This window comes from Balaenoptera physalus (assembly GCF_965194825.1).
Source record: "Balaenoptera physalus genome assembly, chromosome: 5".
Classification (NCBI taxonomy): domain Eukaryota; kingdom Metazoa; phylum Chordata; class Mammalia; order Artiodactyla; family Balaenopteridae; genus Balaenoptera; species Balaenoptera physalus.
Genome location: NC_138884.1, coordinates 63,591,851 through 63,615,541, shown reverse-complemented (window position 1 = coordinate 63,615,541; position 23,691 = coordinate 63,591,851). Strand labels below are relative to the sequence as shown.

General features: G+C 34.7%; 1 protein-coding gene across 8 annotated transcripts in view; it reads left to right on the top strand.

The window, feature by feature from the left end:
- YTHDC1 (YTH N6-methyladenosine RNA binding protein C1) overlaps nucleotides 1–23,691 on the top strand; it is a 34,826-nt gene that overhangs the window by 4,872 nt on the left and 6,263 nt on the right. For 2 of the 8 annotated variants that reach the window (XM_082463768.1, XM_082463770.1), the window contains exons 2-11: nucleotides 5,182–5,283; nucleotides 5,652–5,980; nucleotides 6,100–6,532; nucleotides 10,907–10,996; nucleotides 11,463–11,516; nucleotides 12,087–12,181; nucleotides 13,693–13,801; nucleotides 13,883–14,000; nucleotides 20,274–20,358; nucleotides 21,352–21,518. In XM_082463768.1, the coding sequence (XP_082319894.1) occupies nucleotides 5,182–5,283; nucleotides 5,652–5,980; nucleotides 6,100–6,532; nucleotides 10,907–10,996; nucleotides 11,463–11,516; nucleotides 12,087–12,181; nucleotides 13,693–13,801; nucleotides 13,883–14,000; nucleotides 20,274–20,358; nucleotides 21,352–21,518 (1,582 nt within the window). Of the gene's footprint in view, nucleotides 1–250; nucleotides 286–512; nucleotides 939–4,317; nucleotides 4,350–5,181; nucleotides 5,284–5,651; nucleotides 5,981–6,099; nucleotides 6,533–10,906; nucleotides 10,997–11,462; nucleotides 11,517–12,086; nucleotides 12,182–13,692; nucleotides 13,802–13,882; nucleotides 14,001–20,273; nucleotides 20,359–21,351; nucleotides 21,519–23,691 lie in introns of those variants that run through there. The other 6 variants (XM_082463765.1, XM_082463764.1, XM_082463766.1 and 3 more) reach the window with 6 other exon arrangements.

Sequence of the window (23,691 nt, the reverse complement as noted above, 5' to 3'; positions counted from 1 at the left end):
CGTTTTGTTGTGGCATCTAAAACACAATATTCAGGGTTTTAAAAGGATTTTTTAAAAAAGACTGTATAGTTCTTTATATAGACTTCTCAAAAAAAAATGAAGTGCTTTAACTGATAGAAATACTGCATTTGAGTTATTTTTTATATAGAATTTTTAACCTGGCATTTGCTAACCTTTGTTCATTTTATTGCTAATATTCTTAAGGTGCTGCTGTCAAACTACTGTGAAGAAATTGAATATGTACATATCACTATACAGAATAATAATGCTAAATTTCAGGATAAAGTGAGTGGTTTAAAACATTAAAGTAGTTTAAAGAAAGTCACCCTAGAGAACTGGTAGATGTTACTTTATCTCTTAAGACATAGTTATTTCTTTCTAAAAAGGATATGCCAGTGATAGATTAGTCTTTAATAGTAGTAGCTTCTGAGACTACTAAAATAATCTTTCTTTCTTTATAACTAATCCATTTTAAATTGAAAATGAATTAAAATATATACAAACTACTTTCTCTAGCCAATGAATGAAGTGGTCAGAGGAAGCAGCTTGTTAGCTTTATAACCCAATACTATGAATTCTCTCACCTTTTTAAACCAGATTTTGGTTTTTAAGAGTACACCTTACATTTATAATTAAAATCCTTAAGTTTAAGCAAAACTAAGCAGGTGGTGGTAGTTTTGAAAACATCTGTCAAGTATTTAACATTTCAACCAACAATAGGTCGAGTCCATGGCTCCTCTCTTTGAACCTGAGTAGACTTTTGTGATTGTCTCTGAATAAAATACTGTGGCAGTGTTGCTGAGCTTCTGCCTAAACCACCATGAAAGCTCTAAACCACCATGAAAGAGGTCGGCCTAAGCTGAAGCTGTCATGGGGGAGAGTGACCATAGAAAGGAGTGCCCTAGGAACCCCAACTGTTTTGAGTCTTCCCAGCCAAGGTATGTGAATAAGCAAGCCTTCAGATGATTCTAGCTAACCCTTAACTGCAGCCACATGAGAGACCCTAGTTGAGCCTTAGAACCATGAGCAATTATAGTAAATGATTGTATTGTTTTAAGTCACCAAGTTTTTGGGGTAGCATGTTAAATTTACAGCAGTAGATAGTAGGAACATTTATGTATTTGTCTTATTGAGAAAAGAGGATTTTGTTTTATGTGCTGGACCAGATTTTGTGTATCATGTGCCCTAGTCATTAACAAAAGGTTCAGGAGCATCAAATAACTGCCCCATCCACCACCTTCCCTTCCCCAAACACTGATCTTTTTATTCTAAATGCCTCCTTTCAGAGGTGAAGAAACTGGAGCTCAGATTGGGACTTTGCTAAAGATACCTAGCTCTTAAATGACGACCTGGATTTTCTTGCTTCCAAATACAAATGTCTTTCTCCTATGTATCATATTTCAGCAAATATATAAGCGATTTCAGTGGTGGAGAGAAGTAAATTAAAATGTGATCTTTTATATCAGGGGTCAGATAGAAAATAATATTTTAGGCTTTGTGGGCCACACAAGGTCTTTGTCATATATTCTTTCCTTTTTTTTTAAACACAACCTTAAAAATGCAGAAACCATTCATATCTTGCCAGTCAAAAATAGGCCATGGGCTGAATTTGTCCTGCAGGTCTTATTAGTTGGCCAATATTGTGATAAAACCACAGTTAGGTTTTTGATGTCATAGAGTATAATATGGATAAAAATTTGTAGATCGTCAAGTGAGGATGTTATGGTTGATCTTAAAGTAAATTTAAGGTGCTGTAATGTTGGTAATATGGAGCTTTCTGGTGCACTAATTTGGAATTAATCTACTAGTGCACATGATCTTTCAGTGATACTTTGTAGTTTTGTTTTCTTATACTTTGTTTAAAGATGCTTATTTTATAATAGCCAGGACATGGAAGCAACCTAAGTGTCCATCAACAGATAAATGGATAAAGAAGATGTGGCACATATATACAATGGAATATTACTCAGCCATAAAAAGAAATGAAATTGAGTTATTTGTAGTGAGGTGGATGGACCTAGAGTCTGTCATACAGAGTGAAGTAAGTCAGAAAGAGAAAAACAAATACTGTGTGCTAACACATATATATATGGAATCTAAAGAAAAAAACGGGTTCTGATGAACCTAGGGGCAAAACAGGAATAAAGACACAGACATAGAGAATGGACTTGAGGATATGGGGAGGGGAAAGGGGTAAGCTGAGACAAAGTGAGAGAGTGGCATTGACATATATACACTACCAAATGTAAAATAGCTAGTGGGAAGCAGCCGCATAGCACTGGGAGATCAGCTAGGTGCTTTGTGACCACCTAGAAGGGTGGGAGGGAGACGCAAGAGGGAGGGGATATGGGGATATATGTATATGTATAGCTTATTCACTTTCTTATACAGTAGCAACTAACACAAAATGTAAAGCAGTTATACCTCAATAAAGATGTTAAAAAAAAAAAGATGCTTTTAATGTCCCCCATCTAATTTAACCGTAAATTTAGAAAGCCTGAACTCTAGACGAATGAATTTGCTCAACTTGAATTTCTGCAGAGTATTGGATCTAAAACATACCTTGTGTGTGTCATGTATGATATGTGTGAAAGTGATAAAATGTTAGAAAAGTATTGATTAATATTTTAAAATTTTGTGGATGCTTTCTAAAACTGCAACCAATCTTTGAATTTGACTAATAAAATTATTTGTTAAAGCTTTTTAAGACAGTAATACCCTTTTTATAGGGAAACCATGATTTAGGCATGTCTGAAATTTAAATTGATTTAATTAACCTGCACAGTTATTTCATTCTGTGTTTAGCATGTCTAGATTTAGCATGTATAAAAGTTCATGTGAATGTTCAGGCTTTTGAAGTGGATATTTCTAATCAGGAACTAGTGATTTCATGAAAAGATTTGTGTAGCACTGTATTTACTTAATTGCCTATTTTGCTGTCATAGTTCTATTTTTTTTTCTTTTGCTTCTGCAGATATCTTATTTTTCAAGATCTGTTGGACCCACTTTTTACTGACTAGAGAGCTTTGACTTAAGAATCATTGAATATCTGAAAAACTTGGGTTTTTAAAAATCAAATTGTATGTTTTTATTTTTTATTTACAATATAGCGTCCAAAAATTGTGTTTGCCACCATTCAGGTCTTGAGGGAATTTCCTCAGTGAAAACATGAACCCAGAGGATGAGAGAAGCCTTTTTGGTTGGCATATCTTGAATTTCAGTACCATTTAAAAGAATAAGTAAACAAAAATGATAACAGTCTGTATAGTATATATTCATTTTAGAAAAATGGTAAAGTACAGAAAAGCATTCTTACCACTCAAAGAAATCAGTTACGATGCTATTCCAAGCATAGGTGATTTTCAGTGGTTTTTTAAAAATTTTTATTGAGGTATAATTGATTTACAATGTTGTGTTAGTTTCAGGTGTACAGCAAAGTGAATCTGTTATACAAATACATGTATCCACTCTTTTTTAGATTCTTTTCCCATATAGGCCATTACAGAGTGTTGAGTAGAGTTCCCTGTGCTATACAGTAGGTCCTTATTAGTTATCTATTTTATATATAGTAGTGTGTATGTGTCAGTGTTATTAAGTAGCAGCAGTGACTCCAAGCACAGAGGAAGATGCATTGTCACCTTTTCCATATCCTGTGTAACCTTGCTTTCCTTCTTATTATGCCTACATTATCTGTTTTAGTTTTCTTGAGTCACTGATTTCTTTCCCTCTTGGGGGATATTTGAACTCCATCTAACCTGTTCATAGACCTCAGGTTAATAATCTTTGCTATACTTTTAGTTGGCTTTGCTTTTTGGCTGGAGCTGTAATACAATTGTCCTATCTCATCAGTTTTTATGATTTTATACCTCTCCTTACGGCACCTTAAATTTGGAAAGATATATTTTGATGCCAGGATATTTAGTGTTCAAAACATTTACCGTTAGCTTTAGTGCCTTATTTGAAAAAAAAAAAATATCAGTTTAAAGTAGTAAATACATAGTTGCATGTATTTCGAAGACTTATTTTGTCCAGTTGGACAGGGTTGGGGGTAGGGAAGGTGATGGGGTGATACAACCGAGTTCTAAATTTTCACGATCATTGACTGTATCAATTACAGTCAATAGTTTCCTTGTCTGAACAAGTTATACTTTTATAGTCCATGCCAGCAGCCTCAAATGTTTTTGATTGTGTACCCAGTCAGTAATTTTCTGACTGGATAGTACAAAGAATTCTTTTGCTTTTCAGCCACATTCCACAAATGTTAACATTTTTACCACATTTGTCTTTCTAATTCATTCTTTCTCCCTCTTTTGTCAGTTGCAGACATGATGCTTCTTTGCCCCTAAATAGTTAAGTATGTATTTCCTAAAAAGTAGAATTCTCTTTTACTTAACTGTAGTACTAGCAAAATCAGGAAATTGACATTGATACTTGTAATCTACAGACCTTGTTTAGATTTCACTAGTTTTTCAGTTGTCTCAGATCATGTGCTGTGTCAGTTATTGTATCTTTTAGTCTCCTTTAATCTGAAGTATTTCCTTAGTGTGTGTATTTCATGAATGAACTGTGACATTTTTGGATGCCTCTAAATTTGGGTTGGTTTGATGTTTACTCATGTATAGGTTTAGGTTTTGCATAGGAATATCACAGAATTTTTCTATTCATAGTGCATCATTCCAGGGGGTCCATGTTGTTGATTTGACTCACTGCTGGTGATGTTAACCTTGATTACTTGGTTAAGCTGGAGTCTGCCAGACTTCTCGACTGTAAAATGGTAATAAATATTCTGCCCGGAGTACACAATCTTTGATAAATGTATGTTTATTTAAAAAATTATACACATCTATTTTTATTATTGTGCACATTTTAAAGCAGTTACAAAAATTAGACATTAAAGGATGAGCTACAAATACAGAAGGTCTCAGTTTTTCTTTTTGTACCCCAGTATATCCTTTCATATCCTATGGGATATATACTCCTGGTTTTGTAGACCAGAGCTCTGCATCATATTCTTTACTTTATATCGTTTTATAGGAATTATTCTTGTGTCTTGATCCTGAAATAAAAGCTCCTTGAAGGTTATGTTCTCATACTTCTGTAGCCTCAGTACAGTAAGTACTCAAAAATAAATGCTTAATGTTAATGATTTTTCCCTTTTACTTTTTAATCTTTTGCTTCCAGATGGAGAACTTAATGTTCTAGATGATATTTTGACTGAAGTACCAGAACAGGATGATGAACTTTATAATCCAGAGAGTGAACAAGATAAAAATGAGAAAAAAGGTATGTAAGATTTCTATTTTCGTTAAAATAGCAAAATAGAGATCAGTTTCTTAAGAAAGAGTCTTTACTTTTGTACTTGTTCCTTGAGGCACTTACCACCAAAAGCACAATCATAAGAAGCAGTGGTACCCAATTCCACATGAATGAGAGTAATATATTTTTTCCAAACGTGTGAAATGTCTCAGATGAATTTATTCCAGTATGTGAAAGCTGTGTTTTCTTTATGATTAACTTTGGAGTAAAGGTATTTCAGAAGACATTTTAAAGAAATGAGGCTTTTTTTCTCTGATATATTTACCTGTTAAACTTTGGTGAAATAAGTCTAATACCCAAATTCTTATATATATTTTTTTCATCGTATTTTTAAGGTTCAAAAAGAAAAAGTGACCGAATGGAATCTACAGACACAAAGCGACAAAAGCCTTCTGTTCATTCAAGACAATTGATTTCTAAGCCACTGAGCTCATCAGTTAGCAATAACAAAAGAATGGTTAGTACAAAAGGAAAGTCAGTCACAGAGTATAAAAATGAGGAATATCAAAGATCTGAAAGAAACAAACGTCTAGAAGCTGATCGGAAGATTCGTTTGTCAAGTAGTGCCTCCAGAGAACCTTATAAGAGTCAACCTGAAAAAACATGTCTGCGGAAAAGGGATCCTGAAAGGAGGGTCAAATCCCCTACACCAGATGGTTCTGAGGTAGTAAATATTATTGCAGATATAATACAGAAAGCAATTCTTTTTGAGGCTAGAACTATTTATTCACTCTGACCTTGTCTGTTGTATGACTGCTGATTCCCTTTTTCTTTAAACATCAGAGAATTGGGCTTGAAGTGGATAGACGTGCAAGCAGATCCAGCCAGTCTTCTAAGGAGGAAGTGAACTCTGAAGAATATGGCTCTGACCATGAGACTGGCAGCAGTGGTTCTTCTGATGAGCAAGGCAACAACACTGAGAATGAGGAGGAAGGGGTGGAAGATGTGGAGGAAGATGAAGAAGTAGAAGAAGATGCAGAGGAAGATGAAGAGGTGGATGACGATGGAGAGGAGGAAGAGGAGGAAGAAGAAGAGGAAGAGGAGGAGGAGGAGGAAGAGGAGGAGGAAGAAGAAGAAGAATATGAACAGGATGAGAGAGACCAGAAGGAAGAGGGAAATGATTATGACACCCGAAGTGAGGCTAGCGACTCTGATTCTGAATCTGTTTCCTTCACGGATGGGTCTGTCAGATCTGGTTCAGGAACAGATGCATCAGGTACTAATTTTTATATGTAAAGGTTTGTCATTTTTTTTTTTTAATTGACCTGATTGGTTTTTTTCTTGAACATGTTTAAATTGAATTATAAAATTTTTGAGGCAATGGGGGGGGATGTTAGTAAGACTGTCCTGTGATTTTTTTTTTTTTAATAGTGTGTGCTTTTGAGTATTATAAATGCATTTGAGTAAGATTTACATATCTTAGTAAAGGTATTTTCCAGCTACAAATTGATTGTATTATAAATACAGTGGTCTGATTGTTTCTGTATAAGGAAATGTATTTGAGGTTTTAACGTTACAAATTCTTAGATATCCATAGTAGTCAACAACAGCTTATTTAAACACTGATGTACTTGAAGTATATTCATATGGAAACTGTCTGCTAGGTATTACAATATTTTCATGTTAAATGCCTCTAGATTTCCACCATGTGGCAACAGAAACCAAAATAACTTTCTTTTTCTCTTGGGAGCACAGATTTTTCTTTCATTTTTGTATCTGTGGGTTGACTAACTGGGGCAGGGTCTCCAGAGGGCTGGGTGTGAAGGTACCAGATGGAAAATAAGAGTATAAAATTATTATGGAGAGACTGGGTAAGAGGCATGTTGGGTCATTCCTTCAATACTACATGCCCTGCCACTTTATCTGACCCATGAGACTTGAATATGAGAATGGTAGATAGTTGCAGTCATTAGGCTGAGGGAGCCCTCTTTTGGGGGGAAATTCAGAGGGTAGAGCAACAAGAGGCCAGGGTACTTGGAGACTGCTGGTCACTCTGATGATTATAGTCTCATGGCTGTCTTATGTAAAGATGCAGCCAGATCTCCTACATAGGCCAAATGTACTAAATATTGGAATACAAGAAAAATTCTATTCTTTTGATATATATGATAGTTAAATGTCATTATTATAGAATTTTATCATTTTAGTGTAGTACATTGTTAGTAAATCATATTTTTGATATAGTGTAAATGATTAGAGCAAATGACCAGGTATTTTCTAATTGGCAGCTGAAGTGCTTCTAGCCTTTTGCTCACTAGAGTTCTAGGTTTGGGAGTTCAGACAGGTTTTGAAGGGGGCTAAAGAGTTAAACTGAATAGATGAGTAGTTGGGTTTGATATTAAAAAAACAACTTGTGGAATCTTTAATTCTACTATCCCATCATACTTTTTGCAAACTGATGGGACATGTTTTATAATTTATGATAATGGATAGAGAACAAAAATTGCATTGGCAATATGAATGAATGTTCATTTATTGTGGAGAATGTGTGAAACCTGTAAAAGTAGGGAACATTTTATTATAGGAATCTTCTTTTTGGTGTCCATGTTAAGAATGATATTTCTTAGACTTGAATGTTTATCCTGTATAAGTCAAACGAGGGAGACTTACATAAATACGTAGGGCCTGAAATAATGTGTATTTTTAATAAGTTCCTAGATGCTGATACTTAGCAAGATACTTATTCATACTTTATGTTTTTTGTGGATTAGACATTTCAGATTGAATGGTAGCCAGTAGTTTTATAAAACTTGGATATTAAAACTGTTAAGAGACTTACTGTTGTAAAAGAGATACCTGCCTGGAACTCTTTCCATATTAAAGGAAAATTTGTGGCTTTTCTTTGGAAGAGCTCTTATGTGGAACATGTTTTAAAGACTGTATCTAGTATGCAGGACATTATTATTTTTATTTTGGAGTGGTTTCTCTTTATAATAATGTGTGAGAGAAAAATGGGGTGGATCTGGAACTCCACTAGAGGTAAAAAATGTTTTTAAAGATTTTTAAACACAAGGGATCACAGTTTAGTTTTTGTGTCATGAATTTTCTAGATTCCAGTTTATTTTACCTTATTTTTCAAAATTTCTCAAAATTTCAGTAATTTCCTTATAAAAGTGACACACTTGGTGGTTGTTAAAGGTTTATTTGTTAGATGACTTACAATTGTTTTTTTGACCTGAGAATAATAGGCGGGAGAGGAGATCGTAAACTTAAGAGCAATGAAAGTTATTTATACAAAAACGATAAAAAAATCCTTGGAGATTTTTCATGGTAATGCTATATTTAACATTACATAAAAATTGTTGGGCGAGATCTTACTTCTGCTTCTATTTCCTGCATCTTTTTTTTTTTTTTTAAATAAATTTATTTATTTTTGGCTGTGTTGGGTCTTCATTGCTGTGCGTGGGCTTTCTCTAGTTGCTACGAGCAGGGACTACTCTTCGGTGCGGTGCACGGGCTTCTCGTTGTGGTGACTTCTCCTTTTGTGGGGCACGAGCTCTAGGCGAGTGGGCTCAGTAGTTGTGGCGCGCGGGCTCTAGAGCGCAGGCTCAGTGGTTGTGGCGAATGGGCTTAGTTGCTCTGCGGCATGTGGGATCTTCCCGGACCAGGGCTCAAACCCGTGTCCCCTGAACTGGCAGGAGGATTATTAACCACTCCGCCACCAGGGAAGTCCCTGCATCATCTTGGTTAGACATTCTTTTAGTACTTAGAACCATGAAGTATTATTTTTAAACAGCAGCAAGAGATGTATTACCTTTGTGATCAATTTATAATGCTTAGATCCCTGACCAAAGAGGAAAAGAATAAAAGAAACATGCTAGAATTTTTGAAAGAAATTAAAAAAAATTTTTTTTAACAGTTTTATTTTTCTAATCTCTTTCATGCACATGTCATACTCATTGATTCAATGAATTCAGTTCCTTCTGTGTGCCAAACACTATATAAGAATGTGTAGTCAGTGAACAAAACAGACATAGATGAGAAAGAGATTTGGGATATGACAAAAACTCCTGTTTCTTATCTGTTGGGTGAGATTCTCAGTCATTTTATACTAAAAGGCGTCAGTCTCTTCTCTTGAAGTCTTATAGTTTACCTTGAGGGAGAGGATTTTAAAACTTAAAGGTCAGGTATCATTCAAAGCCAACAAACCTGTAAATAAATGCTTTTCTCTATAGCTAGTTATATAAATTTCATTATGTTCCCAAGTTGCTAACTTTAAATGGGCCTGACTTTGTAGTTGTGCCAATATGTACCGCTTTGCCCCTTTCCTTTTTGCTTTAAGTTAGCAAAATCAGCATCATTTACAAGCTTCTTGTTAACATCTATTTGGAGAAGGAATTAGTAGTAAATTACAAAGGGAAAAGTGCTTAAACTAAAAGAAAAGGAACTTTTGTCCTTGGAGTTTTCCATCTTTAAGCTAGTTTAAACCTAGAATCCCCTTTCAAGAATAGAAGTAAAATATCTTTTCTATTCTCTTGCTCATGGCTTGTACTTTCAAGTTAGAAACTAGGTTCTGCCACTCAGGAACTGTGGGACCCTAGCCAAGTTGCCTAACCACACCACTAAGTTGAGGTTTCCTTTTCTGTAAATGAGAATAATGGGTATTATGTATCTCATGAGTTTGTTATGAGGATTAAGGGAAATAATTTATTTAAAGCTTTTAAAATAGGAGTTTGTATGAAAGATCATTGATTATTATTTTTCAACATTCTGTTAACTTCTATAAAAATAAGTATATGCGTTTTCTCCCATCATATTCCTTCTTTTAGCTGAAAAGTAAAGGTGCTTATAGTGGTGTAATTAAAATACCAACAGAGACAGGAGAGTCTAATTCCATTTTAGGCCCTCATTTATATGCTTCCAGATTAAGCCTGAAATGGTTCTTATAGGTAATGCAAATCTCTTCTGTCTACTGAAGAGTCCCAGCTTTCTAATAGAAATACATAGACTATTGCTGAGATTTTAGAGTTAAATTTTAAATTGAATTTGAAAATACGCAGTTATTCAGGAAGGACGTGGTCAGGAAGAATGGAATTGAAGATACAAAAGCAAGCAATGGCAACCAGAAGGGAGTCACTAATTTACTATAGTGTAATTAAAAAAAAAAAAAACAAAAAACAGTTGAAAGGCTTTGGGTTCTGGGGTTCATCAGACATCTAAGAATCAGAGTTGGAATTGTGATGAAGAATGATAGTATACTTTTTAAAAAGAGGACTTAAAACAGACAGTGGTACTTGGTTCATAGAAGGGAGCACTGTAAATTTAATTGAAAGAAAAGTTGTGTTTGCTTTGCAGAATTTTTTTCCCTTTTAAAACTTTTAAGACCTTTTATATATAGGATAAGTAGTTCTTAATTATAGCTGTGTATTTTTATTTGATTAAAATTGGTGGGAGAAATAACAAAATGTCCTTAGTTTTTGAACAGTGTCTGAATTGGAACATCTTCAGAAATTGAGGGGGTCAGGAAGGATTAATAATGAATAATACTTAGGGATTATGCAAAATCCAGACGCATGATGATACATTCTTATTTGATTAACTGTACCTATATTGTAATGTTTTTAAAAATCTTGTCTGAATTCTTTTTTAGATGAGAAAAAGAAGGAAAGGAAGAGAGCTAGAGGCATATCTCCTATTGTTTTTGATAGAAGTGGAAGCTCTGCATCGGAGTCATATGCAGGTATTCTCATTTTACTTTTATTTGTGATCATATCTGACTGATTCTAATGTAATCTGCTATAAAAAGTGTGTGGAGGCTGTAGTTTAGCGTGAACTCGTTAATATTCATTAGTATTGATTTCTGGCATGTTCAGTGTAATAAATCTAGAGGAAACTAAGCTTTTTCTTGTTATTTTAATCCTGTTCTGTTACTGCTTAAGTGGAATTTCACTTTTTTTTTTTCTTGGAAGATGATGATTCAGTGACTAGTTTTCTGAGTGAGAAACTGTTCAAATATTTTTAAAAACATCCAAACAACCCAAAAAGCAAAACACTCGTACACATTGAGAAGTATTTTTTTTGTGTGTGTGGGTGCGCCAGGAAGAATAATTTGTCTTGAATGAGAACTTTATGTGACAAGACTGTAGAAATTTTGTCTTATCTCTATTAAAGCTCAATCTGAACAAATGTACTTTGGCTAAATACAGGTTCAGAAAAGAAGCATGAGAAATTATCATCTTCCGTTCGTGCTGTCCGAAAAGGTATCATTTAAATTTGAAATTGTTTTCATTGCATGCTTCCTTAAAAGTCATTATTTTGCCTTATTGGTTGTCCATTAATAGTTGGTTTTAATGTAGTAATGTTCTGATATATTACATTAAGGTGAAGAAAATAATTTAGTCTTACACGGAGCTCCGTGTTCACTTCTTACTGGGTATCTTTTAGAACAGTAGCAAATATTTTAGGACATCTTAACAGTTTTTGGACGGAGTGGATGGTATATATATTTTAGTAGCATAATGGTCTATTAGCAAATTTTAAATGATTAATGTGATAAAGATCTATAAAATTTATAGCCATTTTCACACTTAAAAAATATGGATCTGATATATTAGAACATTACTATATTAGGTTTGCCTTCTTGCAAAATGCTGGTGTCTTTCTTAGCTTTGCTTTATTATGTGTTGTGGCTTAGCTTTCTAGGTTGAATGGGTGATTATGAATTTTAAAAGTTTAGCTGGGTTTTGGAGGGCTAATTTCAGTTAGTACAACTTATATCCCTCTGTGTGATAATGGCCTCTGTTTAATCAAGTTGGATTTCTTTTTTTCAGATCAAACCAGTAAACTCAAATATGTCCTACAGGATGCGAGATTTTTTCTCATAAAGAGTAACAACCATGAGAATGTGTCCCTTGCCAAAGCTAAGGTATTAGCATCAGTTCTGTTGAAATGTCCTAATCTTGAAAATTTAAATGTGAAGGTGGACTTGAGTATCACTTGAGTACATGACATACTGTAATTTTCATTAAAGCTTTAAAGATCCATAGTCCAGTTGCCATGTAGGGTCTGCTTTTTTGACTGGTTAGGCAACCTAGTCATTTGAGTTTTCTTTTGAATCTTTTGAAGATGAGTTTAGAAGTAAAAATATTCAATATCTGAAGAATATGTAATTATACATTGTACTGCAAAAGACGTGTTTCTTTGGATTTTTGTGTTTCTATACTCAATTGCTAGTTTATTATACTAATACATTTTATAAAGTTTTTTTAGTTAACCAGTTTTGTTTTTTATTGCTGCTTGTTTTACACCTTGAGATTTTCTTGAAAAGAAATCATTCTTTTACAGAGAGTTTCTTTTACTTTTAGAAGTAAGATCACTTGGATTTAGAAGAAAAGGGAAGAGTTAGTTTTAGTTTAAAGCCCCACCCTGGGCTTTACAAAAGGGATATGCCCAGTTGCTGTAGGATGTCGTAAGGTTAATTTTTTTAAAAATGTTTTTGTTACAAAAATGCATCTACTTTTTATACCAACTATTCTAATATTTTTGTATTTTTGTTTTGAGACAGTTTCTACTGTGAGAAAGTTAAAACAAAAGTTAAGCATTTTGTAAACTGTATTTCTGTCAATATTAATAATCCTATATTTCTAACTTAAGTTGAGGGTTACCCACTAAATTTTACAGATGGAAGGAATAGTACACTAAAATAGTGGAAGTTTATTCTGTTCTTTAGCTGGAGTGGATTTAGGCAGAAGTAGTTAAGCACCTAGTGAGAATGAGGTCTAGTATGTATCAGCAGATTAAACTGAATTAGAGGTGCTGGTTTACATTACCATTCCTGCCTTCTTAATCTTTCATGATCAAAGAATTGATTAAAATGCTTTGGAAATAATAACTATGTTCCAGCTCTACATAAAACACAGGTCTCTTCAGTCAAACTATTGATACGTGAAAATTTGAACTTAAATAGAAATAAGAGAGAAATGCTAGAAACTTGACAGAAATTCTTCACTTACGGATTTACTAACATGATCATTTTTAATTATTTGGTTAGGCACAGTTTTTAAAGAAAAAATGTACACATTGTGATTCACCTTCAAGCAAAATGTTTTTACCACAGTAAATGGTTCTGATTTCAAATTGTAGGTGATTGTTTTTATTATCTAAAATTCTAGCCCATATGATTTGATTGCCCCGTCCCCATGTGTTTACTAGTTTTAATGATTTTGTTAAGGTTGGTAATTTTCTCCATATTTTTCCCAAGTTTTTAATAGATTATTCCATTATTTTGACATATGACATTATTCATAAATGTTCTACGAATACATAGGACATTTATTCATTATAGCTTACTGGTAACCTTGGTCTTCTGTAAATGTAATTGGAAACATAAAAGATTTACATTAATTTCAATCTTTGATCTTTACATCATTTATATAGGGTGTATGGTCTACACTGCCAGTAAACGAGAAGAAATTAAATGCTGCATTCAGATCTGCAAGGAGTGTTATCTTAATATTTTCTGTGAGAGAGAGTGGAAAATTTCAAGGTAAGAGTAAAAATAATTTGGATATGTAAAAACATTAATTATATTTGCATCTATATATTATGTTGTGATTTATTCCCCTAGGATTTGCAAGACTTTCTTCAGAATCACACCATGGAGGATCTCCTATACATTGGGTACTTCCAGCAGGAATGAATGCTAAAATGCTGGGAGGTGTCTTTAAAATTGACTGGATTTGCAGGTAAATTACACACTTCAGTGTAGACAATTAAAGTTGCTCTTGTTTTGAATGGGCTACCAGTTGAGAATAATGTTAAAACTCTACAGTTATTTAGTTTTAATTTATTATTCTAATTATTGTCCCCCTTTTTTTGGTGTCATTCCTAGGCTGATTGGGATCTATAGAGGTTATTTAACAATGTTAAAAGTAAAAACATTAATATGCTTAGATTGTATTGTTCACCACCTTTATAATCTAATATAGAATGCATAGGGCAAAGATTTATTTAGTCCAGAGTTTTATGTATTTCATTTGTTCTCTGCATTAGTATTATGGCAGTAAATTTACAAATCAGACAGTTGCTTATGTTATTTAGTACATGTTTATGTTTAGTGATTTAACATGCCATTTTATTACTGTGGAGTGGGAAAATAGTCACCCTTTGACTTCGCTAGTATAACATTTTGGAGGTGACTAATTTAGTTGTGAACAAGTAGTGTTTTTTAAGGAAGTTAGCAAATCATGTTAGTTGGCATTGTGACCTTTTGAAATTGCAGTAGTTAAGATTTAAATGTTTGTTAGAAAAGTAGACTTACTTTGAAATCTGAGTTATTTACCACTTTTTTTGTCCTTACTGAACGATTGTACATTGTTTTAAAACAATGATTAAAGAAGTCAATTTAGATGATACAGAGAGACTTAACACTTCAGCAAATGGATAGTCTCTTGTCGAGAACTGCAAAATGGGGCAGAAGGCAGAAAGCTTTTATAGGATAAATAGTAAAGAATAAGAAAGAGACAAATAAGAAAATATCTGATTGGATGGGGCCACACAGAACCTTGTTTGGGATGAGGAAGCCCAGAGTTGGCTTGGCGTTTGGGGATTGACTGTGACAATATATTGCATTTCTGGTCAAGTGGAGCATTTACAGGGACATGAAAGTTATCTAAGTTTCAGTTTGCTGGCTTAGCACCTTGGGCAGGAGTGGCTCCATCTTGGGCTTAGAAAGCTATTTCAACAATATGAAAAGCTAATTATTTAAGTGAACTTTATATGGCATGCACAAATCTACTACCTGTAAAATTAATTTTAGCTAAATAAGGATTACCTGAAAGGGACCATATGGATTTTTTTGTATCATTAAGTCGGCTTAGGTGGATTTTTGATGAGGATAGAGGAATTGGATAAGAAAGAAAAATGCTGTTCATATTCAGGAAGGCAAACTAGCACAAAGAAGAGACATGAAATCAGAAACCATGGGGTGGGGGGTGTGAGTGGGGTGTGTGGATGGGATAGGGAACCACCTTTTTAATAAAGCAGTCAGTAAAGAGAAGAACAAAAGGCAAAGATGGGTAGTAATGTGGGCCAGCCTAAGGAGTTAATAAACCTTTGCTGTGGGACAGTGAGGAACTATGAAAATGGGCAGTGATACAGCAGAGATAGTGTATTAGGTTGATGTTTAATAGAGTAGCAAAAAGCTATATGCGCATATAAATATATCACCATTATTCATCCCGTCATTACTTTTTTGTTTTTTTTATAAATTTATTTATTTTTATTTTTGGCTGCGTTGGGTCTTTGTTGCTGCGCGCGGGCTCTTTAGTTGCGGTGAGCGGGGGCTACTCTTCGTTGCGGTGCACGGGCTCCTCATTGCGGTGGCTTCTCTTGTTGCGGAGCATGGGCTCTAGGCATGTGGGCTTCAGTAGTCGTGGCACGTGGGCTCAGTAGTTGTGGCTTGCAGGCTCTAGAGCACAGGCTTAGTAGTTGTGGCGCATGGGCTCAGTTTCTCCGCGGCATGTGGGATCTTCCCAGACCAGGGCTCAAACCCATGTCCCCTGCATCAGCAGGTGGACTCTCAACCGCTGCACCACTAGGGAAGCCCCCCGTCATTACTTTCTATAGGGAAAAATTAGAAGCAATCTAAATTCTCTCATATAGGAAATTGGTTAAGTAGATTATGGTTTGTCACTTAAATGTAATACACAAAAATAATTGTCCATGTAATAACATGGAAAGATACAACAAATGAAAGGATACATAATTATAATGTTGGAATGCATTGTTAGGGTGGTGAGACTATAGATGATATTCCCATACTCCATTGTACCCAGGGTTTTTTTTTTTTTTTTTTTTTAATTTATTTTATTTATGGCTGTGTTGGGTCTTCGTTTCTGTGCAAGGGCTTTCTCCAGTTGCGGCAAGCGGGGGCCACTCTTCATCGCGGTGCACGGGCCTCTCGCTATCGCGGCCTCTCTTGTTGCGGAGCACAGGCTCCAGACGCGCAGGCTCAGCAATTGTGGCTCACGGGCCCAGCCGCTCCGCGGCATGTGGGATCTTCCCAGACCAGGGCTCGAACCCGTGTCCCCTGCACTGGCAGGCGGATTCCCAGCCACTGCGCCACCAGAGAAACCCCGTACGCAGGGTTTTAAAATATAGATTTATAGTTCTTAATTTCTAAAGTTAAATCATAATCAAAATTATAAAATTTAAAAATCTGGTGGCAGTTTATAGGGAAGACAAGGTGTCAATTATTTCTTAGCAGAGATAGACATTTTTACTTATTTTTTTGGATGGATAACTGTAAAGGCCAAAGGAGAGGTTTGTTAAGTCTATAGTTTTATGACTAGAAGCATTATTGGTGTCACTGGAAAATATTTGGAGGTGATGCTTTCTTAGGAGAAAAATAATTACCCAGTTTTAGATTGGTGGTAGCAAATTTTATTTTGAATGTTACTTGTTTTATGAACCTTCATTTTCAGATTATTGATAAGGAAATTTGTTTCTTAATTTTAGAAGATGAGTTTAATTTATTCACAGATTATCGTCTTCATTTTCTTCTTCATTGACTTTCTGGCTCTTTTACTAACTCGTTTGAAATATTTATAGCTAGCATCAGGAGAGGTACAAACCCAAATAGTCCATTCTGCTAAGATTTTGTGTAAAATTTTGGGTAGTAATGTTTTTTATTACTTTTAAGTAAGTTTTAGGTTTACCTGGAAAGAATATTCTTTTTTTTTTTTTTTTAGAATATTCTTAATTAAAAAAAAATTAACTTTTTTTTAAATACTCATAAGTGCGTTAAAGAGTAATATTAAAATACTTAAAAGAGTTCTGAGGGGGCACGTGTTCTTATTACATTGACATTTCTTTGAGTAAGTCACTTGAACTCTAAATTTTCTGTGTGAAATGAGAATTACATTTGACCTTCAGTGTTAAAAGGATTAAACTTTAATAAATATAAACCCTGAAGGCTTTGCTATCAGTAATAGTAACTGCTATTAATATATTTTCTTTTCAGATATGATAGTTATCAGAGTTTTATTTAAGCACCTTTTGGATTTAATAACTAGCCTTAAGTTTTTTGAGGTGTAGTCCCTGGATCACCTGCATCAGTAGTATCTGATTATTAAAATGCAGAATCCTTACATGCACTTCAAACCTATAGGCACACTGGAGTTTAAAACTAGATGGTGCATGGTAGCAGATAGGAAAGGAGGCATTAAAAAGTGACTTAAGTTGCCGCTGGGAGTTAGATCAAAATAAGGCTAAAATCTATAGAATGTCATTCAACCAGAATTAAATCTACTGACTATATTGTATTTTAACCTCACCCCTTTCATGTCCATTCCAGGTAACCCATTTCTCTTTTCTTTCATGGTTTCTCGATATTATTCCTTTTAGTTTTAATGACCAAAACAGCTATCCAGCACATAAGAGCCTCTGTACAGTTTCATGTTCTTTTGTTAAATATGCCCCATTTTCTAAGCTCCTTAATTCAGAGAATCACTGCCATGTTACCTAGGGTACTCACAGTAAAGATAATCATCTGTAGGCTTTTTCATTACATGTCTGCTCAAAAGCTGATTTTTAGGATGCCTGCTCTGTAATTGTGATGACCACAGATGTGCAATTTCTCTTAGTCTTAATCTAAGTCCTGTTTTTCCTAAGGCCTCATAGATCTCTGTGCTTTTCAGTCTGGGATTAACTACGGTGTCGAAACAGTGGGCAGAGGTCTCTAGAATCTAGTTAGAACCAGTGCCACCAAAGAATTTTAACCCTCAGTGACTCAAACAGCTCAACCAACATATATGCCTTTTTTTTGGACCTAGGGTATTCCATTGCTAATGTTTAAATAACAGTGGTAACTCTGTGCGATAATAATTTGTAACCGTCCTGCACTTTCGTAGTTGTAGGTTATTTATTCCTTTCCGAAACCTTTTTTTAACTGGCAATTGAGAGGAAAAATCTGAGAAGCTATTAAAGTACAGTTTTAACTATAGATCTGCATCTGGATATTCTAGACTTTTGGTATGGACTTATTCTAGCTTAATGATAGTCTCTTTCCCCCTGCCCTCCCTGTAAAGGGTGTGTGTGTGTGTGTGTGTGTATGTAGATATATATACATACACACATATTTTTATGTATGTATATACACTCTTGAACTACTCTCAATGTGTGAGGTAAGATGTCTTTTAGATGAGGAATCTAGTAGGCAGTTCTGTCACACTGTGCCCACTTCTCCCATACATTCACATCACCACCACCACAGATCATGCCACCTTGATACTTTAATTTTAGATATACTTCTCTTTTCCTGTAAATGTCGAAATATTTTCTGAGGTGTAAAAAGTGTAAAATTTGGGCGTTTAATATTCATCTTTAAGAAAATTCACGTAAGGTTAGAATAAATGGTTATATAGCTTGTCCACTGGACCAGGTTATTTGCTTATATTTTTTCTTCTCCATTATGTCTTTGCTCAGGTCCTTTTCATTGCTTCAAATGTAACCCTGCCTTACCTCTCTACATACGGCTTTTCCTGAGTCACTTTTCTTTCAGACTTTTCCCATATGCCACCTTTTCCAGGAAGCATTTTCTGATTGTTTTTTCTTTCTTTCCAAAATAGATATGACCATTCACATTAAAAACAAAACTTTAGGGTACCCATTCTTTTACAAAATAATTGTGTGTGCTTGTTTACTCTCTGATAAAAGCTGTGGAAGAAAGGTTAGGAATGCAAGCTCTTTATTTTATTCATCTTTGTATGTCCTTTGAGCAGTTTCATTTGTATTGTGTATATATATATAATAGATCTTTAATTAAAGCATTTATTTAATTTGGCATTACTTTATGCACAAATAGATGAAACCTTATTGAATGATGTTAATTTTCGATTATTTTTTTTGACAAGTACTTATCATGTGTCATGTTTGTGTTCAGTGTTGTGCTGGGTTGTTAAAGAACTATAAAAATACAGGGTATCTTTTTTTAACTTGGTGAGACCATTTTGCCCTATGGCTCAGAGAGCTTAGAGCCAGAGTTTGTTTAAATTATTTAGGTATAGCACTGTAGTGTAAGTGGAGGGCATAATTAATACATGCAAATATAGGAATTTATGAATAAAAACATTTGTATTGTCAAGAGCCATTCCATGTGTAGTGGGGAGTATTGCCTTATCAAAAGGAGGGAGGATATTTGAATCTGGGAAAGCAGCCCTGAACCAAGGATAGGGGGCATGTATTTTCATTTGGTATTAACTGCCTAGTTAAGCTTCATCTCTTTGTTGGTCAGTTATTTAAAAATGCAAGATTTTTAGGGGCTTCCCTGGTGGCGCAGTGGTTGAGAATCTGCCTGCCGATGCAGGGGACACGGGTTCAAGCCCTGGACCGGGAAGATCCCACATGCCGCGGAGCAACTAAGCCCGTGCGCCACAATTACTGAAGCCTGCGTGCCTAGAGCCTGTGCTCCACAACAGGAGAGGCCACCGCAATGAGAAGCCCGCGCACGGCAATGAACAGTAGCCCCTGCTCACCATAACTAGAGAAAAGCCCACGCGCAGCAACAAAGACCCAACGCAGCCCAAAAAAAATAAATAAATTTATTAAAAAAAAAAAATACAAGATTTTTAGTACACAGAAACAAGAAATATGCTAAACATTTGATATGTTATTTCATATGCAAACTGCTTAAAACAAGTATGAAGAAGGTGGTGATATCCTTGTTTATAAGATGAAGAAACTCAGGCTCAGAGAAGTGAGAGAGAGCTGGGATTAAACCCCAAACTGTCTTGGTTTTAAGCTCATTATCTTAAGCGTATTATTTAGCTTTTTTTAATTTTGAGAACACGTGAGAATGTGGAAAGAGTGTGTCTCTGAAGGGGGCTCCCTTTCTGGGGAATAAGCTCTATCAGTCTTAAATTTTAGTCATATTTAAATCATGATTAACATAGGAATTCACTACTAAAGTAGTATAAGGATTCTGCAAAGTAATATAATTAATATTACTTTGTATTTAGGCGTGAATTACCCTTCACTAAGTCGGCTCATCTCACCAATCCTTGGAATGAACATAAGCCAGTAAAGATCGGACGTGATGGACAGGTTTGTTAACTTTAATTGATTCTTTAAAAAACATATAATCAACCCTTTTAAAGATCTTTATTGAAGGATATTTTAAAACCATTTTTGATTGAATTTGTGGGAAAGATTAAGGGAAAATAGTCTTATTTGGAGTTTGTGATTACTGTGATTTTGATTGATTAATCTGACCTCCGTTAATGTTGAAAGATAGGTAGCTTTATATGGTACTTCATTAATACAGTTGAAGGAAAAGTTTTCAAAGAGAATTGGCATGATTTTTACATGCTTTTTCATTATGTTATTACTGTTTAACAGATTCTGAACTTTGTATAATATATTTTAGAAATGCCATTTAATGTCTTTGCTGAAGTTTTCTGAGTAGAAGGAAGCTTTACGAAAAGGAGATAAGTATGTGTAGTCAGGTTTTCAAGTCTGCAAATGAAATCAAAAGTGTGCTGTGACTTAAACCCAAACCTGTGAACCTTACAGTTTCTACATGTAATTTTGAACCAGGTTTTCATTGCTCATAAGTGAAAATATTGGTAACTGAAAATAAAACTTAATTTTAAAGAGTCTGTAGATTAGTCTGTTTTTCTAGTTAATATAATGTATTTAAGTGCATTTAGCAATTTATGATTATGAAAATTGTTGCCACACTAATGTATGTTTTTCCTCCACTGTATTAAGATGGATGACTTTGTCCTGATACTTCCGTATTTTGCACAAAGAAATATTCCTTTGTTGCAGAGGGTGATTGTCACAGAGTTTTTTGTGTAGTTAACTTTGAAGATTCTACACTTTTAATTTTTCCCCTTATATAAATACGTGAAACACTTTTAAAAGGTTTTTTAAAAACCTTTCAAGGAAATTTATCGGAATCGCATATGATCATCAGCCTTGGGAAGGAAGTCTCCAAGTCAATCTGTTTTTGTTCTTGTACATCAGGAAAATACAAGTCTATTGAAAGTTTCTCCTTTTTTTTTCATCTTGTAAATTACTACTTTCCTATTCTAGGAAATTGAACTTGAATGTGGAACCCAGCTTTGTCTTCTATTTCCCCCTGATGAAAGTATTGACTTGTATCAGGTCATTCATAAAATGCGTCACAAGAGAAGAATGCATTCTCAGCCCCGGTCAAGAGGACGTCCATCCCGTCGAGAACCAGTCCGGGATGTGGGAAGGTTAGAAACGTTCTTTGGACTGATAATAGGCACATGTATCAGAATAACATGATGGAGGAATGTGATTCGTCAAAAGTTTGTCCTGCGGTAAAGAAGAAAGAGAAAATCCTCAAATCAAGCTGCATGGACTAGTTTGTGGCTTCATTGAGGATTTCACATGGTCACCTTGGTCTCAGTCATTTTTCAAGAGGAAAATGGGGATCTTTCCTTATGCAGAAAAGATTATCTGCTAAAGAGTGATAACCAGTTTAGATTAGATAATAATCTGATAATACAATGTATACCATTGAAATGAGGTAGGCCTTTGTTGCTAAGAACAGGCTAGAAAGGAGGAAGAGGAGGAAGTCTTTATTTGCAAAAATTGTTAATATTTTGTAAAAAGCCTTTTCTTTCAGGTGTGTCTCTGGATAAGCCTTATCAGATATGGGACTTTTATAAAGGATCACTAATATTTTTTCAGAAGATGACGCCTCATTTAGAGGATAAAATATTTTAAGTTATTTTGATATTCAAGAGGAGCATTATTGGGACTATTTCAGATTTTGCCATCGTGATGTGTTAACCCCATTGTCAAATATTGTCTAACTTGTACCCAGTGAATTCACACATCTTGCTGAGCTTCTGAAAACAATAGGTTCTCTCCAAAGGGGATCAAGTGGCCCTGGGAGACCCGGCAACAAACCAAAAAGAAGGGCTGTTGCTGTGTCTGTTTACAGCTTTTCCAGATGCTGGCAGTACCTGTGGACTTAAAGTGTTTTTTAGAGGATCGCCATGGTTATTGATCACTACTTACGAACTAAACAGCATTTTCCAGGAAAAGGGGGTTTAACTTGTTGCAGAATTGGAGAAGTCTTTGCAAAGGACTGATTTATGCCCTTCTACCCAACACCTTCCCCTGTATAGATTTGCATACAGCTAAATCTAAAATATTCTGCTAAAGACTGTTGGATGTGTGGTTGATGGGATGAAACCTTTGGTTAAGTTTCCTTTTGGTGGAAACATCCTGTGGTAGGTACAGATAATCCAACAAGAGTCCCCATTTCTTTGAGCTTAAGAAGGACACTGTCAAGTAGGTAGGAGGAAACCTGGCAGAGCCCCCTTATTTTTGGCCTAAAAGGACTGAGCACCGAGATGTCTTTTGAAGTTTTAAGCTAAGAGGTTTCCAGTGCAATACAGTACATACAAGTGAAGTTTTTACCTCAGTTTTGCAATGGACTGTAAACTATACTTACACTACACCTTCTCTCAAGCCTGCCAGGGCCTCCATATTTGTATGTGGCTTACAGCTTAAAGTCAGTAGTTGGACTACTTTATGAACTGTTACTATCATGTTTTATACCGGTCGTAAATGCACTCCCCAAACTACAAGAAAGCGGTATGTTTATTTTTTTAAACCAGCTTTTAATTTTCTTAGTCTTATTTATTGTAGATGCAACTGTTTTTATTCTGTTGGGGGGTTTGGGTTTATTGCAGCTTCGTAGTTTGAGTGAACTTGTGTTGCAAAAGTTAATGAAAGCAGTTGATAATTCAGAGAAATAGCTGGAAAACTGGTGATACCAGGTTATTATGGAGTTTTTTACATTAAGGGTAAAAAGGTGTATTTATTATTACCTTAAAAACTTGGATTTTTGTTTTTCTTTTGTGTAGCTCTTTATTAAATGCTAAGTAAAATGAAGTGTATTTAATGATGTATTTACATTAACCATTGAGATTTATGGAAGATAGTGAAGAGCAGCCCTCTGCAGATAGTAAAGTTGTCACCTTCTAAAGAATACACTTTGAACTCATTTTATGAACTCTGTTAAAACTCTGCCCCATTACGTGCCAGTTTTATTTTAAGGCATTGTCTCTAGAAAAAATTCCCATAATTCCTAAATGTTATTAACTTTAGAAATTGGTTTTTCAAAGTATTAAGATTTTCAAAACTTTTCTGTAAAGTCACTTTTAATAAGTATCAAATTTTCTGTATGATCATGTGAAAAGTGTAATTTTGTGCAAAGCAGGAGAAAAATATTTAAGAAATTCTTAATTTTCTTTAGACTTAGCCTAAAATGACATTAATACCTTTACATATATAGATTTTAGAGTTACCTGTTGTGTAATGATGATAGTTTTTTTCCCCTTCTTTTACCTGAATGGAGACTTTATTTGGGAAAGTGTTTTAATTGTTAAA